This window comes from Dipodomys spectabilis, unplaced genomic scaffold (assembly GCF_019054845.1).
Source record: "Dipodomys spectabilis isolate Male_0828 unplaced genomic scaffold, ASM1905484v1 ptg000081l, whole genome shotgun sequence".
In the NCBI taxonomy this organism is placed as follows: Eukaryota; Metazoa; Chordata; class Mammalia; order Rodentia; family Heteromyidae; genus Dipodomys; species Dipodomys spectabilis.
The window spans coordinates 2,217,302-2,234,023 of NW_024870758.1; the positions used below are offsets into that span (position 1 = coordinate 2,217,302).

Below are 16,722 nucleotides of genomic sequence, written 5' to 3' on the forward strand. Positions count from 1 at the left end.
CAGCCAGGGCAGGTAAGGCCATGAGACTCTTATCTCCAATAAACTACTCAGGAAAGCCACAAGTAGCATTGTGTCTGAAGTAGAAGAGCACTAGCCTTGAGTGCAAAGAGGCTCAGGGATAGTGTCCTGAGCCTGGCAGGACTGGCACTCACACACACACACACACACACACACACACACACACAAAGATATATGAATGGATATAGAAATATACATAACTGTATATACAAACTGTGTATATACAAACAGTTCTTCTGTCCACTGAGAGGGCCTAGAAGTAATGACATGGAAGGAACAGTATGCACACTCAGTATTCAGATGATTGTTTCTAAACATTTGGCACTAAAAGGAGCAGGGCTTATTAGAAAATGACTGGTAAAGGTTGGAGATACAAGAAAAAAAGCCTGTACCAGGAGCTGGGAAGGTGGCTCAGTGGTAGAGCACTTGCCCTGCGTGCATGAGGCTCTGGGTTCGATTGCTCAGCACCACACAAGCAAAAAGAAAAAAGCCAGAAGTGGCACTGTGGCTCAAGTGGTAAAGCGCTAGCCTTGAGCTGAAGAGCTGAGGGACAGTGCCCAGGCCCAGAGTTCAGGCCCCACGACCGGACTAAAAAAAAAAAAAAAAAAAAAAAGCCTATACTAGTAAAAATTAGGAAAAAGACTAAAGAATAGGCCATGGCAAAAATGCAAAAGACCCATCTAAAACCCACTACTTCTGGTAAAATCTGGGACAATCTGAACATCTAAATAAATACTAGTAAAAAGTATAATCCACCGAATAAAATGGGACTCTACAAGGCCATACCAATGATAATATTATATATATATATATTAGTTATAAACAAACAGGACAAAAGATAAAAATTTCCTTTCTCAAGAATTGTTACCTGATGTAAAAAGAATGCTGGAATTTAAAAAATAAATCAACATTGGAGCCTGTAATCCTAGCTAATCAAGAGGCTGAGAATGGAAGAATTACATTCAAGCCCAAACTAGGCAGAAAAACTCACGATACCAGCTCAAAAATAACCAGCAGAGCAGTTTGCTGATGGCTCACGCCTGTAGTCTACCTACTTAGGAGGCTGAGATCTAAGGATCACGGCTTAAAGCAAGCACAGGAAGGAAAATCAGTGAGCCACTTATCTACAATTAACCACCAGAAAACGAGAAGTAGAACTGGGGTTCAATGTGGTAGAGCACTAGCCTTGAACTGAAGAGCTCAGGGACAGTGTTCTGGCCCTGAGTTCAAGCCCCACCATGATGACAAAAACAAACCAGCAGAGAGGTAGGAGGCTTGGCTCATTTGGTAGAGAGTCAGCCAACAAGCAAAAGCATCAGGTACCAAGTTTTGAGTTCCAGTCTCAGACCAAAATGAGGAAAAGAAAAAATAATCAGAAAAAAAAAAGGCTGGAGGATGGCTCACATTTATGGTAAAGTGCCATCCTGGCAAGTGTGAAGCCCTTATTTCAAATCTCAGTACTGCCAAAAAACCCAAATCAGGGACTAGGAATGTGACTCAGTGATAGAGTGCTTACCTAGCATACATGAAGCCCTGGGTTCAATTCCTCAGCACCACCTAAACAGAAAAAGCTGGAAGTGACGCTGTGGCTCAAGTGGTAGAGTGCTAGCCTTGAGCAAAAGAAGCTCAGGGACAGAGCCCAGGTCCTGAGTTCAAGCCCCAGGACTGGCAAAAATAAAAATAAATATAATTTTTTTTTTGGTCGATTGTGGGGCCTGAACTCTGGGCCTGGGCTCTGTCTCTCAGCTCTTCAGCTCAAGGCTAGCGCTCTACCACTTGAGTCACAGCGCCACTTCTGGCTTTTTTCTTTTTGCTTATGTGGTGCTGAGGAATTGAATCCAGGGCCTCAGGCATGCAAGGCAAGCGTTCTACTACTGAGCCACCTTCCCAGCCCCCAATATAATTTTTTTTTAAATAAAAGCTGGGCACTGGTAGCTCATGCCTGTAATCCTAGCTACTCAGAAGGCTGAGATCTAAAGATCATGGTTCAAAGCCAGCTGGGCAGGAAAGTTCTTTATCTCCAATAAACCACTCAGAAAACCAGAAGTGGCCCTGTGCTCAAGTGGTAAAGTGCTAGCCTTGAGCTGAAGAGCTGAGGGACGGCCCCAGACAGAGTTCAAGCCCCACAACCGACCAAAAATAAAATAAAAATTTAAAAACCCAAATCAACATTTGGCAATCATCATAGTCGTAACTAACTCAGGCAAAAAAACTATCAGCAGCTGCTAAAAGTAATGGGTGGAATTTGATGAAGAATAGGTATTTAGATAAGTCTCCAAATAGCTATCCACAAAATATTTTCTTAGAAGTATAAAAGTTAATTTTTTGATGAAAAAGCATAGTAGGCTCCTATTTGTTCGAGTGATGTTTTAGTAATGCATACATACATTCATAAACACATATATGCATATATACACACATAATTCATAGAAAAGGCAAATAGGATAAAATGTGAACAGTTAAGGAGTCTGAGAAAGGATATGTGTGTGTGTGTGTGTGTGTGTGTGTGTATGGGTCTTCTGCATTATTTTACAACTTATAAGATTTCCAAATACAGAGTTTTTAAAAGAACCCATGGTCCTGAGACATCAGCTCATGCTTTGGTCAGGAAACACAACCACTTGTCTCGGCTTATGCAGCTCATTTTGCTAATCAGAATATACAGTGTCACAGTGATGAAAATTGGGACTTGTTGACTGACTGGATGAATGGAAATGGGAGCTCAGAAAATTCCAGACATAGCAGCAATCTTACCGGAATCTGAGGATCAAGTTTTAGAAGCCAGCCTGGACAGACAAATCCAAAAGACTTATCTCCAATTAACCAGCAAAAAGCTAGAAGTGGAGGTGTGGCTCAAGTGGTAGATACCAGCCTTCAATGAGAAAGTCGAGCAAGGCCCTGAGTTCAAGCCCCAGTAGTGGTGCATACACCCCCACACACAAAATTTCAGATGTGAATTGGTTAAAATACTTTTTTTTTTTGTCAGCCATGGGGCTTGAACTCTGGGCCTGGGTACTGTCCCTGAGCTCTTCAGCTCAAGGCTATCACTTTACCACATGAGCCACAGTGCCACTTCCTGCTTTTTTTTGCTTATGTGGTGCTGAGGAATTGAACCCAGGGCTCATGCATGCAAGACAAGTACTCTACCACTGAGCCACCTTCCAAGCCCTCAAGCAATGTTTTTATCCTCTACCCTACAAGGAATAATTCCTAATCCTGTGTCCAGCTAAACCTGTGGAGCAATGCTTCTCATCTGGGTACCAGTTTGCCTCCAAAGATCAGTTAGCAATGTCTGCAGGCATATTTTGGTTGTTACAAGTAGGAAGGCATCTGAACTGCTAACCCTCACCTACCTCAGAAACATTTTGAGCAGTGATGATGACATAAAAAAACAACTCATGTGCTAAACACACTCAGAGTAGGTGAGTCCTTAACCCAACCCTGCATCCCAGTCCTGTGTCAGAGGTGGTAAGTTTAGGCAGTGATCCATGACTCACCACTGACTGGCCATTTATTGTCATTACTGTCATTTATTGTCTTTTGCATTACACTTTTCTGAGAAAAGCTAAAACCATATTAGTGAGTCTCACTTGGCATAAATAAAGTAACAGTTTGATGTTGGAATGTTAGAAAAAGCTCAGCCTCATGTTTGAAGCCAGAAGGTTGGGTGAGGAGAAAGCATCAGCAGAGGCTTGGCATACTTATTTGCCTATCTTTGCCCAAGTGTTTCTGTTCAGGTTCTATCTACTCCTTCTGGCCATGCAAACACCCATCACAGCACAGTGTACCAACTGCTGATCTGTCCAAACTTAGGGATGGGAAGAAGTTGGGCTGCACACAAAGAGGAACTTCCTGTCCCCTCTACAATATACACTGGCCCCCAGAGGTTTGTTGGACCCTCTTACTCATGCTACTGCCTCTTTAGTACTGAATCTGAATCCTGGCACATGCCAGTATGACCCTGAACACCTTACCTGATACGCAGCAGATGCTGCACTCCAGAGGAAGCCCTCAGGAAACTGTCCATACAAGAACTCATCCTCCTTGGGCAGTGGCATGCCATTGTTGGTAATGACCTCTGTGTAGTACCTGGCCGAGGCTCTTGCTGTGCGGGACCTGTTCACATTATTGAAGTCAACGTGGTACAGTCCAAACTTGATTGTGTAGCCAAACGACCATTCAAAGTTATCCATTAGAGACCAGGCAGAATACCCTCTAAGGTCTACACCATCGAGCCTGTAGGCTAGAAACATCCCAAAGGACAAAGAGAACTTTAGACAAGGAGTCAGGAACTTTAGGAAGCCCATTCATGCGCAGATTCCTCAAGGCAATGATCCTAAACCATCTCCTTGAAAGCAGAGTAACATGTACCCTGAGACATGCACAGATTGTTTTGTTCTTTTTTTTTTTTTACTCCAGCAAGTATTAATGATTGATCTTTACAAAATCAAATTTGTTTATTAAGGTAAAGGGACTTATCTTGAATTCACAAGCCACAGCCTGCTTTAGAAGGTAAGTACGGAAGTGAGAATTTAAAGAAGACGTGTTTGGTTTTGGCTGGTCGCTGGTGGCTCATGCCTATAATCCTAGATACTCGGGATGCTGAGATCTAAAGACAGAGGTTCAAAGCCAGCCCAGGCAGGGAAGCCCATGAGACTCTTATCTCCAATTAACCACCAGAAAACCAGAAGTGGTGCTGTGGCTCAAAGTGGTTGAGTGCTAGTCTTGAATAAAAGAGCTCAGGGACAGTGCCCAGGCCCTAAGTGCAAGGCCTACGACTGACAGGAAAAAAAAAAAAGGTTTTTTTTTGTATGTTTTTTTTTTTTTTTCTGGAGTATATGGTAATGAAAAAGTGGACTCAAGAAAAAAATTCTTTTGGAGATTCTGTATACATTTGTACATTTTCTCTGGGAAAAGAGTATAGCTTTCCACCCCCCCCCCGCAGTTTCTCAAGGAATATGTAAACCCCAAATGGATAAGGAATTACAAAGTTAGAGCACAAAAGAGAATCTTTAAGTGTAGTGTGTTGAGCCATTTCAGGCACTTGACATATGGAAGGCTGAAAGAATCTGTAAGATGAAATGAATTCTCACATACCTTTCAAAGCTTCATTGATGTAGGTTTTGTGGAAAAATATCCTATCAGTATCATCTACTTTTGGATCTTCCAGCCCCACTCCATTTTCGGTGATATAGATAGGGATTTCTCCATACTCTTCTTTGATCCAATTCAGCAGCCTCCGCATTCCCCAGGGCACTACTTTGTGCATTGCTGACGAAATCCAGGAAGTATCTTCCTCCCTTGTGATCTCCTGGTCATCTTCATGGGAGGGTGGATTTAGCCTGGGTGTTTTGTGACTTACGATTCTAGTTGAGTAGGTGTTGAGGCAGAAGACATCAGCTGTGCCCCTAATGTATGCCTTTTCCTCCTCTGTGAAGCTGGGCAGGCGAGAGGTGGCTAAGTGTTGTAGTTCACTCCTGTTTCCTACTTTCCACTTCATGGCATCAGGATAGTCTCCATTTCTAAAAATGGGGTGTGCAAACCAACCCAGAACAAACTGTAACTTTCGATCAGCTGCTTCCACCTCTCTGGGGACTCCTGGTGATTTGGGCTCTGCCCAGTGTGCACTCAGGCTCAATGAGATGACCCCATTCTGCTTCTGCCTGTATTTCTTGTCATAAGTATGATAGACTCTGGCATGAGCTTTGATCACTGCATGGCCAATCCTGTAAGGGCCCCAGCCTGAGTCCTTCACATTTGGAGGAAATACCCCTGAGCCATAACCAAGCCATGCCTGGAATGAGGGCTCATTAAAGGTCATCCAGAACTTGACTCTGTCACCAAAGGTCTGGAAACAGAAATCTGCATAGCTGTCAAACAAGTCAATCAGGGAAGGATTCTCCCAGCCTCCAATATCCTGGAGGGCCTGAGGTAGGTCCCAGTGAAACAGTGTCACCATGGGAGAGATGTTGCTTGCCACCAACCCATCAATCAATTTGTTGTAGTATTCAACACCATGACTGTTGATAGTACTGTTTCTTCCAGTTGGGAAAATCCGGGACCAGGAGATAGAAAAGCGATAAGCATTCACCTTCAAAGCTCGAAGCATATTCAGATCAGCATCCAGCTTATTGTAGCTGTCACAGGCTATGTCTCCAGTGGAATTGTCTTTGACATTGCCTGGTGTATGGGTAAAGTTATCCCAAATGCTGGGGCCTTTGCCATCAGCATCCCAAGCTCCTTCAATTTGATAGGCTGAAGAGGACACACCCCACAGAAAGTCCTCCCGGAACGTGCCATGGTAGAACAAGTCTCTTTCAAACTTGGGTTGGTTGGAGAACTTTTCCCATACTACCTTAGCTTTGGAGGGCACCTCAGATGGGAATGCAAAGGTTTTAGTCTTGGAGGGGAAGTAGGCTGTAGAAGGTGGATGAAGCCTTTTGACCACTTTGTCAAGGAAGCCATTCTTTTCAATGATACTGGTGAAAAAGTAGCCAGATTTCCTGGGTGTCCTTGGCTTGCTGCTCTCATTGAAGTTAACATGGTACAACCCAAATCTCTGGCTGTAGCCAGAGGGGCCTTCAAAGCCATCAATGAGGGAACGAGCAATGTAAGAACGAACATCTACTGAGTCTTCCTTCACAGCTATGAAGAAAAACAAAAACAATATTTTTAGATAAGATAATTTTTCTTATAAAATTGTTTGAGCCTGTTACTAATGTCACTTTTAGAAAGTTTCCCTTTGGCCGGGTGCTGGTGGCTCACAGCTATAATACTAGCTTACTCAGGAGGCTGAGATCTGAGGATTGAGTTCAAAGCCAGCCAGGGCAGGAAAATCTGTGAGACATCTCCAAGTAACCACCAGAAAACTGGAGGTGGTGCTGTGACTCCACAGAGCTCAGGAACAGCATCCAGGCCTGAGTTTAAGACTCATAACCAATAAAAATAGAAAATAAAGTTTCCCTTTGAAGCTAAGCATCATTGGCTCATGCTTGTAATACTAGATATTCAGGAGGCTGAGAGTTGGAGGATCAAGTTGGAGGACCTGTCCAGCCAGGTCAGAAAAGTTCATTAGACTCTTTCAATTAACTAGCAAAAAGCACAGCTGGAGGTATGGTTCAAGTTCTAAAGCACTACCTGCCTAGCAAACATGAGGCCCTGAATTTAAACTATCCTACTGCCAAAAAAAATTTTCCTTTTTTCTTGTTGTTGGCACTGGAGCTTGAACTTGATCTTTCTTTGTTCATTCATTTTTGTTGTTGTTGTTGATCATGGGGGCTGAACTAGGCCTGGGCGCTGTCCCTCAGCTCTTCAGCTCAAGGCTAGCACTCTACCACTTGAGCCACCAGCGCCACTTCCAGGTTTTTCTGCTTATGTGGTGCTCAGGAATCGAACCCAGGGCCTGATGCATGCAAGACAATAACTCTACCACTGAGCCACCTTCCCAGCCCTCATTTTTTCTTGCTTAGGGCTGGCTGATAGTTTTGGAAGTTACTTAGATAACCAAAAACTGCACCTTTTTTTCTCTTCAGAATGCATAAAAGGAAAACTAAGAAGACTCCACAAAACACCAGGCCATGTTTATGGCCACATATCTCAACTTCATACACCATCCCTATCTTGAAATAAGTAATAGAATATGCTCCATCTGCTCATATCAAGATGACTTGATTTTCTATAGAATACATAAGTTATTTGATTTTTTTTTTTTTTTTTTTTTTTGGTGCTGGTCCTGGGGCTTGAACTCAGGGTCTGGGTGCTGTCCGTGAGCTTTTTTGCCCAAGGCTACAGTCTACCACTTGCACCTTAGCCCCAATTCTGGCTGTTTGATGGTTAATGGAGATAACAGTCTCACAGACTTTCTTGAATAGGCAAACTGTGATTATCAGACCTCAGATTCCTGAGTAGCTAAGATTACAGATGTGAGCCACTGGCACTTGCCAATCTTTTTAAAGTGTGGTTTTTTGCTTTTCCCTGCAATAATTTCAACATAAAATGATGACACATTCTGTATGTTAAAAAGAAAAAGAAAAAGAAAGACAGTCAAAAGAAATCTGAGGATCACAGTTCAAAGACAGCCTGGGCAGGAAAGTCCATGAGACTCATCTCCAATAAACCACAAGAAAACTGGAAGTGGTGCTATGGCTCAAATGGTAGAGCACTAGCCTTGAGCTGAACTGCTGAGGCCTTATAACCAGGGGGGAATAAAGACATATGAATGATACAGCAGAAAAGCATGAAACTAGACATGGGCCAATTGGATCACAATGACTGACATGAAATACATTTTTTTTTTTGGGGGGTCCGGTCGTGGGGCCTGAACTCTGGGCCTGGGCGCTGTCCTTCAGCTCTTCAGCTCAAGGCTAGCGCTCTACCACTTGAGCCACCAGCGCCACTTCCGGCTTTTTTCTTTTTGCTTATGTGGTGCTGAGGAATCGAACCCAGGGCCTCAGGCATGCAAGGCAAGCGCTTTACCACTGAGCCAACTTCCCAGCCCATGAAATACATTTTTTCAGGGGGAGTAGGACTGAAGTTTGAACTCTGGGCCTTATGATTGCTAAGCACTTGAGCCATGCCTCCAGCCTGACATATAAATTTCATAGTCAGGTGAAGGAGATGGAATTAATGGGGCTAGAGTAATGAAGAAATTAATGAGTTAGAATCCTATCCTAAGCATCTACATGCCCTTATCACCATATAATTCTCTGCCTGTATCCTCTTAAACTGAGTCCTCTATGGAAAGGATTTATAAGATATTTCTTTGTTGCTTTGTATGTCCCTCCCCCACAGTATAACTCCTGCTTTCACTGTGTTTGATGTTGGTATAATTTGTGGAGGGGAAGGGCAAAAACAAACTGTTTAAATAGGGATACAGGTGGACTCATTGCAGTAATGAGATGTACAAGTCGTTATGTCAAAAAAAGAACTTTACAACTTTGTGGGGAAATGAGGGGATGGGAAGGGATGGTAAAGGGAAACAAAGGAGGAGGCTACAATGCTTGATAAGAAATATACTCATTATCTTGTCCATGTAATTGTAACTCCTCTGTATGGTATTTTCACAATAAAAAAAAATACTGTGCTCCTAAGATGATATGGCTTGATGCCTAGCTAGGATGCAAATGGGCAGGACATTGAAGGTAGGAAGAACATTCTAGGGAAAAACGGGAATACCTGGGTGCAGTGACTCACACCATTAATCCTAGCATAACAGGAGGATTACAATTGAAAGCCAGCCTGGAAGAAAACAGTTTCAGGACTCCATTTCAACCAATAGCTGGTTATAGTGATATGTGACTGTCATCCCAGCTATGTGGGAGTCTAATGTGGTGAGGATCACCATTTCAGGCTGGCCTAGGCCAGCATGATACACCCCTCCTCACTTCCACAGAAAAGGCTAGGCATGGTGATTTCATGTCTGTTACTCCACCAACAGTGGTGGGTAAACATAAATAGGGCTATGGTCCATTCTAGCCTAGGGGAAAAAAGCAAGGCACTATCTCAAAAATAACAAGAGCAAAAAGAGCTGGAGTCATGGTTCAACTGGTAGAGTGCCTGTCTAGAAAGTGCAAAGCCCTAAGTTTAAGCTTCAGTATTGCCAAAAGCAGGCAATCAGACAAGAGGTAGGGAGGAAGGAAGAGAGGGAAGGAGAAAGGAAGGGAGGGAAAAGATAGAAGAATAAGAGAAAAAAAGGAAGTGAGGAAGGAAGGAAGGAAGGAAGAAAGGGAGGGGAAGAAGAAGGATGCAAGCCTTTGGGAAAGGCAGTTGAGAGGATGATGTGAAGGGATGTGAAGGTAATAGTGCTCCTCACTATTGCCACCAATACTACTTTTAGTTTTGTTTCCTTGGAGATTGTTTTGTCCCAGTAATGAGAGTTTTGAAGACTCAGAACACTAAGAGAAGAGCCATTCACCTTCTAATCACCAGTATATCAACTATTCTTACCCTTGAGTACCTCGTTGATGTACTGGTTGAAGTAGTCCACTCTTAAGGAATCATCAAAGAGGTTTTCGCTTTCCCCTATGGGCATGCCATTCCCTGCCAGGTAGATTGGAACTTTTCCTCTTGTGTATTCTTCCGATGCAAACCGCAACAGTCTCCTTATACCCCAGGGCACCACACGAATCCAAGGAGATGAGGTTTGGGGCCAGGTAGGATCCACATGTTGGGAGAACCCTCCAATGTTCTCATAGCTTGGGATGCAGGTGTGCTGTCGGGCCTTCCTGATGAGGCGGGAGGTATAATGAGACAGACCCAGAAAGTCAGCAGAACCTTTTATGAGCTGCTTCTCTGCCTGGGTGAACTCAGGGAGCTGGGCCACAGGCCTGGGGCACTGTTCATTTATCTGTTGAATTTGTGCCCTCAGGATGGCTGGGTAGTCTCCATCCACAAAGATGGGGTGTGCAAACCAACCTAGCATGAAGTGCAAGTAGCGTTCAGAGGCAGCCAAGTCTTCAGTACTCTTTGGAGACAGGGGCTCCGCCCAGTCTGAATTCAGCACAATGCCCACCCGGCCCTGCTGCTGCAGTCGATGGTGATGGTTATAATGGTGCCAAGTTCTAGCATGAGCCTTCAGGATCAAATGAGCCACCTAGTGAGGAAGACAGAAAGAAATACAGTGCTTAATACCAGTGGTGCCAACAACAGCACGAAGAAGCCAACAGCAAATCAACAGCAACATGCAAGTTAATACTAATGTCAGTGATGTCAACAAGTCAATGAAGACAACACTGACAATGGCAACATAACACTAATTCCAAAAAATCCTCAATAATTTGACATTAAGACCAATGTCCATTATGGCAACAAGTTAATAATGTCAACAAATCAACAAACTCATGCTAATAGTGTCAGTAAGTCAATAATAACATCAAATCAATCACAGTGTAAAGAATTTAATCCACATGTCTATAGGCAACATCAATAATGCTGATGTTAACACTATCAAAACCAGTATTAACAAATCAAGAAAATTAGCAAAAGTCAGCATAAGTAAATCTATAGCAACATCATCAACAAGCTCAGTAACAATAACAACACATATTGAGCCTTTATTGCTCAATAAATTCTTTCATGTAATCCTTATAACAACTTCATTTGAAAAATATAATTATTATTTCCACCTAACATATAAAGAAGACAAGATCTATAATGGTATAATAACTCCACAAGGCTGAAATTAGGAGTAAGGTGAGAATATAGGACCCAGGCAGAGCTGTGCAGAGTGAAAGAAACTTGTAATCTCAGCATTCAGGAGACTGAGGCAAGAGAAGCTTGAGTTACAAACCAGCTTAAATTAACTGTGAAATCCTGCTTCAGAAAGGAAGAAAGGAAGGAAAGAAGGAATGAAGGAGAGAGAAAACAAGAAAAAAGAAAGGAAGAAAAGAAAAGAGGGCTGGGAATGTGGCTTAGTGGTAGAGTGCTCGCCTAGCATATACAAAGCCCTGGGATCAATTCCTCGGTACCACATATACAGAAAAAGCCAGAAGTGATGCAGTGGCTCAAGTGGTAAGACTGCTAGCCTTGAGCACAGACAGGCTCAGGGACAGCGCCCAGGCCCTGAGTTCAAGCCCCAAACCTGGCCAAAATAAAAAAAGAATACCTTTCTTGAGCCAGGCACTGGTGGCTCACGCCTGTAATCCTAGCTACTCAGGAGGCTGAGATCTGAGGATCTCGGTTCCAAACCAGCCCAGGCAGGAAAGTCCATGAGACTCTTATCTCCAATTAACCACCAGAAAGTCAGAAGTGGTGCTGTGGCTTAAGTGGTAGAGTGCTCGTCTTGAGCTGAAGAGCTGAAGGACAGCTCCCAGGCCCAGAATTCAAGCTCTACAACCGAACAAAAAGAAAAAAAAAAGAAAAGAAAGGAAGAGCTAAGAAAGGCTTAAACCAAGCAATCAGATCCAGGCCTGCTATTGTCATCCTACACATTCTGCCTCTGTACTCAATGCTGAACAAGTGAAAAAGGGAGACCACTCTGTAGCCTACTTGTTTTCCTTTCTACATAAATTCCACAACCAGGAATCTCTCTGTACACTTAATCCCATGGTCTTATAAGTCATCTATGTTCCCTGGTAGAATATCACAGAAAAACAGACAAAAGAGAGGTATCAGAGTAAACAAGTTTACAAGTAAATCTTGACTCTGCTCTGAATTATCTCCTCTATAAGCATACAATCTGTTCCCTCAGTTTCAGCTCTTTAGTCTGTAAGAAGTAGATACTTCCCTGACATATTCCTGGATATTGCTTCACACAGTTTAATATAGTTTCATATCTACATACTAAAACTTTACAAAGTATATAATATTAATAAGAAAAAGAAGTGGATCATTATGGGTCCATCTGGAAAGATTAAGATTAGTGCACACAAAGCACCAACCAAAAACTTGGAGTAGGCGGACCAAAAACTTGGAGTAGGCCTGGCGCCAGTGGCTCACACCTGTAATCCTAGCTACTCAGGAGGCTGAGATCTGAGGATCATGGTTCAAAGCCAGCCCAGGTAGGAAACTCTGTGAGACTCTTATCTCCAATAAACCACTAGAAAACCAGAGCGCTAGCCTTAAGCTGAAGAGCTGAGGGACAGCGGCCAACCCCAGAGTTCAAGCCCCACAACCGACAAAAAAAAACCCAAAAACAAACAAAAAACCTTGGAGTAGGTAGTGTATTCATCTACACCCATAAGCCCAACATTTGGAAGACTGCGGCAGGGAGGATCAGCTTGGGCTACATGGAAACCTTGTATTTCAAAAGCAAAATCAAGAAACTCCTAGCTACTCAGGAGGCTGATATCTGAGGATCTTAGTTCAGAGCCAGTCCGGTAGAAAATCTGTGAGACTCTCATCTCCAATCAACTACTCAGAAAAAGCCAGAAGTGGTATAAGGACAGAGCCCAGGCCCTGCGTTCAAGCCCCAGGATTGGCAAAAAAACAAAAACAAAAACAAGGTAGCACTAGTAGCTTTGACCTGTAATCCTAGAAGGCAGCCCAAACAAAAAAAAATTGTGAGACCCTTGTTTTCAACCAAGAGCATGGACCTGTTGTTAAAACAGGGAACCTAAAATAGGCTGATCACCCAGGCATACACCCAGGCAGAAAGTGAGACTCTATCTTAAAAATAGTGCAAAAAAAAAAGCAGGGGTGTGGGGGGGAACTGGCTCATGCCTGTAACCCTCGCTACTCAGGAAACTGAAATCACTGGGATTGTAGCTTGAAACCAGAGTCTGTGAGACCCCCCCCCCCGCACCTCAGCAAAAAGCTGAGCTGGAAGTATGGTTCAAGTAGCAGAGCACAGCAGTGAGAAGCAAGTCATACAAGATTGTTAAGTGCTAGCCTTGAGCTGAAGAGCTGAGGGACAGTGCTAAGGCCCAGAGTTCAGGCCCCACGATCGGACCCAAAAAAAAAAAAAAAAAAAAAAAAAAAAAAGATTGTTAAGTCCTGAGATCAAGCCCCACAATTGGCAAGGGGGGGTTGGAGAGTGTAGGTATGAACAGTAGCACCCACCTAGCAAATTCAAGGCCCTGAACTCTAGTACTCCCCAAAACAACAAGAACACTAAAACCCTTGATGTGCAGAAGAGACCTTGCTCAATCTTAATTCCTTTTCCTTTTTATCATCTGAAAAAGATGACTCTTCTGAAGAGTTTCCTATCAAAAATATGCCATAGGAAGGTTGTTCTCATGTTCAGAATGTTAGTTCCTGAACTCCAATGGCAAATTGCACTCTTTTCCAGAAGAAACTTTTTTTTTTTTTGGTCGGTTGGCCTGGGCACTGTCCCTCAGCTCAAGGCTCAAGGCTAGTGTTCTAGCACTTGAGCCATAGCGCCACTTCTGGATTTTTCTGCTTACATGGTGCTGAGGAATCAAACCCAGAGCCTCATGCATGCAAGGCAAGCATTCTACCACTGAGCCACCTTCCCAGCCCAGAAACTTTTCCTTTCTAAACTAGCCCAAGTCAGGTACGGTGCCCAATGGAATATTAGACAAGCATTAGGAGCCATCATTGTGACCATGTAAACTTGGAGAATTACCAATGACAATGTCAAGTAAAGAATCAGCACTAACCTGAGCCGCCTTGTGAATGCTAATAAGGTTAAAAAAAATCCAAGACTGGAAGAAAATATGAGAAATGATATGCCCCTTCACAGTTCCTATGTTAACAGGTGTTGGTGACTCACACCTGTCATCCTAGCTACTCAACAAGCTGAGATGTGAAGATCATGGTTCAGAGCCAGCACAGGCAGGAAAGTCTGTGAGACTCTTATCTCCAATTAATCACCAAAAGAAGCTGGAAGTGGAGCTGTGACTCAAGTGGTAGAACACTAGCTTTGAGCAAAAAAAAGCTCAGGGACACCACCCAGGCTCTGAGTTTTAGCCCCAGGACTGGCACAAACAACAACAAAAAGGTACCGGGCGCTGGTGGCTCACGCCTGTAATCCTAGCTACTCAGGAGGCTGAGATCTGAGGATCGCGGTTCAAAGCCAGCCCGGGCAGGAGAGACCATGAGACTCCTATCTCCAATAAACCACCAGAAAACCGGAAGTGGTGCTGTAGCTCAAGTGGTAGAGCGCTTGCCTTGAGCTGAAGAGCTGAGGGACAGTGCCCAGGCCCAGAGTTCAAGCCCCACGACCGACAAAAAAAAACAACAACAACAACAAAAAGGTTGCTATGCATTCCCATCAGTCACCAATATCCCCTAGCCAAGACCCAGCAGTAGATTCAGGGGTGGGCATGTGCCTACCCAGAAATCAGAAAATATAGGAGCAAGATTTCTTTCTTGCTGGTCTTAAAACATAAAAGCAGAGCAATCAGGAAGTCTGGCAAGCAAACAGCCAACAAGGAGAACTAGGAAGAGAAAATAATTGGGTGTGGGAAAATCATGGGTGACCAAACTAGAAACAATCCCTTAAAAGATAAAGGAAAGAGAGAAAGAAGAGAGAGAGGGGGGAGAGGAGAAGAGATGGAGAGAGAGAGAAAAAAAGAGAAAAGAAACAATCCCTTTCATTTCCCTGAGTTCAGATTCTCTCTGAACTCTCTTAAATCAATTTGGGTTAGGCTTTCTGTGCTTTGACACACTGAGTCCTGGGTAAGGGGTACGTGTGACAGGACTCTACTACTGAGCTACAACTCTAGCCTGAAGATTTCTTTCAGGATCAGGAGGACGTGGGTTGAAATCTCCTAGCCTGCAACCCAACAGTGATGCCATTATGACCACATCATTTATCCCGAGCCCCCATCTCCTCACCAATTAGTTATATCCCAAGGATGTAATAACTATTTTTAAAGTGCCAGAACAGTATTGAGCAAAATAAGATGATTAACAATTTATGGTTCCTTTAAAGAAGAAACAGTAAAGTCCTGCTGAGGAAAGGAGCAAGACAAAATTACTTCTGTCTCACCAACCATCCTAATTAGCAGGCACCCTGGGAATGGGAAATACCTTAAAAGAGGCCACTCCTGGGTCAGAGATGCCTGGTGCATGTTGTCCAGTGCCATAGCCTGCATAGCTCATCACCCATGGCTCATGGAAGGTCACCCACAGCTTCACACGATCTCCAAAAGTAGAGAAGCAGAAGGCTGTATAGTCCAGGAAGGCATCCACCACACTCTCATTCTGCCACCCACCATGGTCCTGCAGGGCCTGGGGCAGGTCCCAGTGGAACAGTGTCACCATGGGCTCGATGTGGGAGTCCAGCAGGCTGTTGATCAGCTTGTTATAGTAGGCCACGCCTTGGAGGCTGGGGTTGCTCCCATGCCCAGTAGGGAAGATCCTGGACCAGGAGATGGAGAACTTGTACACCTGAGCTCTGAGTCCTCGAATCAGGGCCACATCATAAGATGGCTTGTGGTAGCTGTCACTGGCCACCTCTGGTGTGGCCTGGTCCTTGGCAGTGTTCAGGTGCCCATATTGGTCCCAAATGCTTGGTCCCCTCCCACCTTCGGCCCAGCCTCCTTCCACGTTAAAGGCTCCTGTGGAGACACCCCAGAGGAAACCTTCAGGAAAAACATCCTTCAGGAAGGTATCTCTTTCTATCTTGGATTGGTTAGCAAAGGTCTCCCAGATTCTCTGGTAGGCTGAGCCAAAGTACAAGGGTCCAACTGCTGAACCATGATCCTGCTGCTGCTCAGTCTGAAATGCTGGGCTCTCCGTCAGAGAACAGGATATGCTGTGGAATTGAAGAGACACGAAGGGAAATAACTCATGACCCTGAGTTACAAATATCCTCGTACAGACCAACAGGACAACATATTTAATCAATAAAGAAAATTCAAGTCCACATAGTCATTGGAAGGAAGTGACAGCTGGGAAAACTCATTATGGCTACTTTCTAGATGAGTGATTACTGCTCTTGTGTAAGAATATGGATAATGTGACTACTCTTGGATGAGACCACCCTTGAATACTGTCTGAAGTTATGGTGCCACACTTATTATTTATAAAGCATAGCTAATAATGATGGCTTCATTAATTCAAGTTGGATTCTGTGCTGGCCATGGTGATAACAATGGTATCATTTACTTTTCAGAGCTAATTTATGAGATAGGTACTTCAATTATTTCTTCCTCATCCTCCAGAAGGAGAAGCACATTTACAGAGTTGAGTAACTTCTGGACCAGCTGGTTCAGGAGATTTCAGCATTGAAACTAGTGGTATGTATCCATTATTGTAAACAATATCAGCTTTGGCTACAATCTTCATACAGCCTGGATT

General features: G+C 43.7%; 1 protein-coding gene across 1 annotated transcript in view; it reads right to left on the reverse strand.

Moving 5' to 3' along the window:
- Positions 1 to 16,722, reverse strand: part of Lct (lactase) — a 58,962-nt gene that overhangs the window by 15,507 nt on the left and 26,733 nt on the right. The window contains exons 6-9 of the mRNA XM_042683524.1: positions 15,451 to 16,177; positions 9,964 to 10,609; positions 5,116 to 6,663; positions 3,993 to 4,261 (exon numbers count right to left, since the gene is read on the reverse strand). Coding sequence (XP_042539458.1) covers positions 3,993 to 4,261; positions 5,116 to 6,663; positions 9,964 to 10,609; positions 15,451 to 16,177 — 3,190 coding nt within the window. The remainder of the gene's footprint in view (positions 1 to 3,992; positions 4,262 to 5,115; positions 6,664 to 9,963; positions 10,610 to 15,450; positions 16,178 to 16,722) is intronic.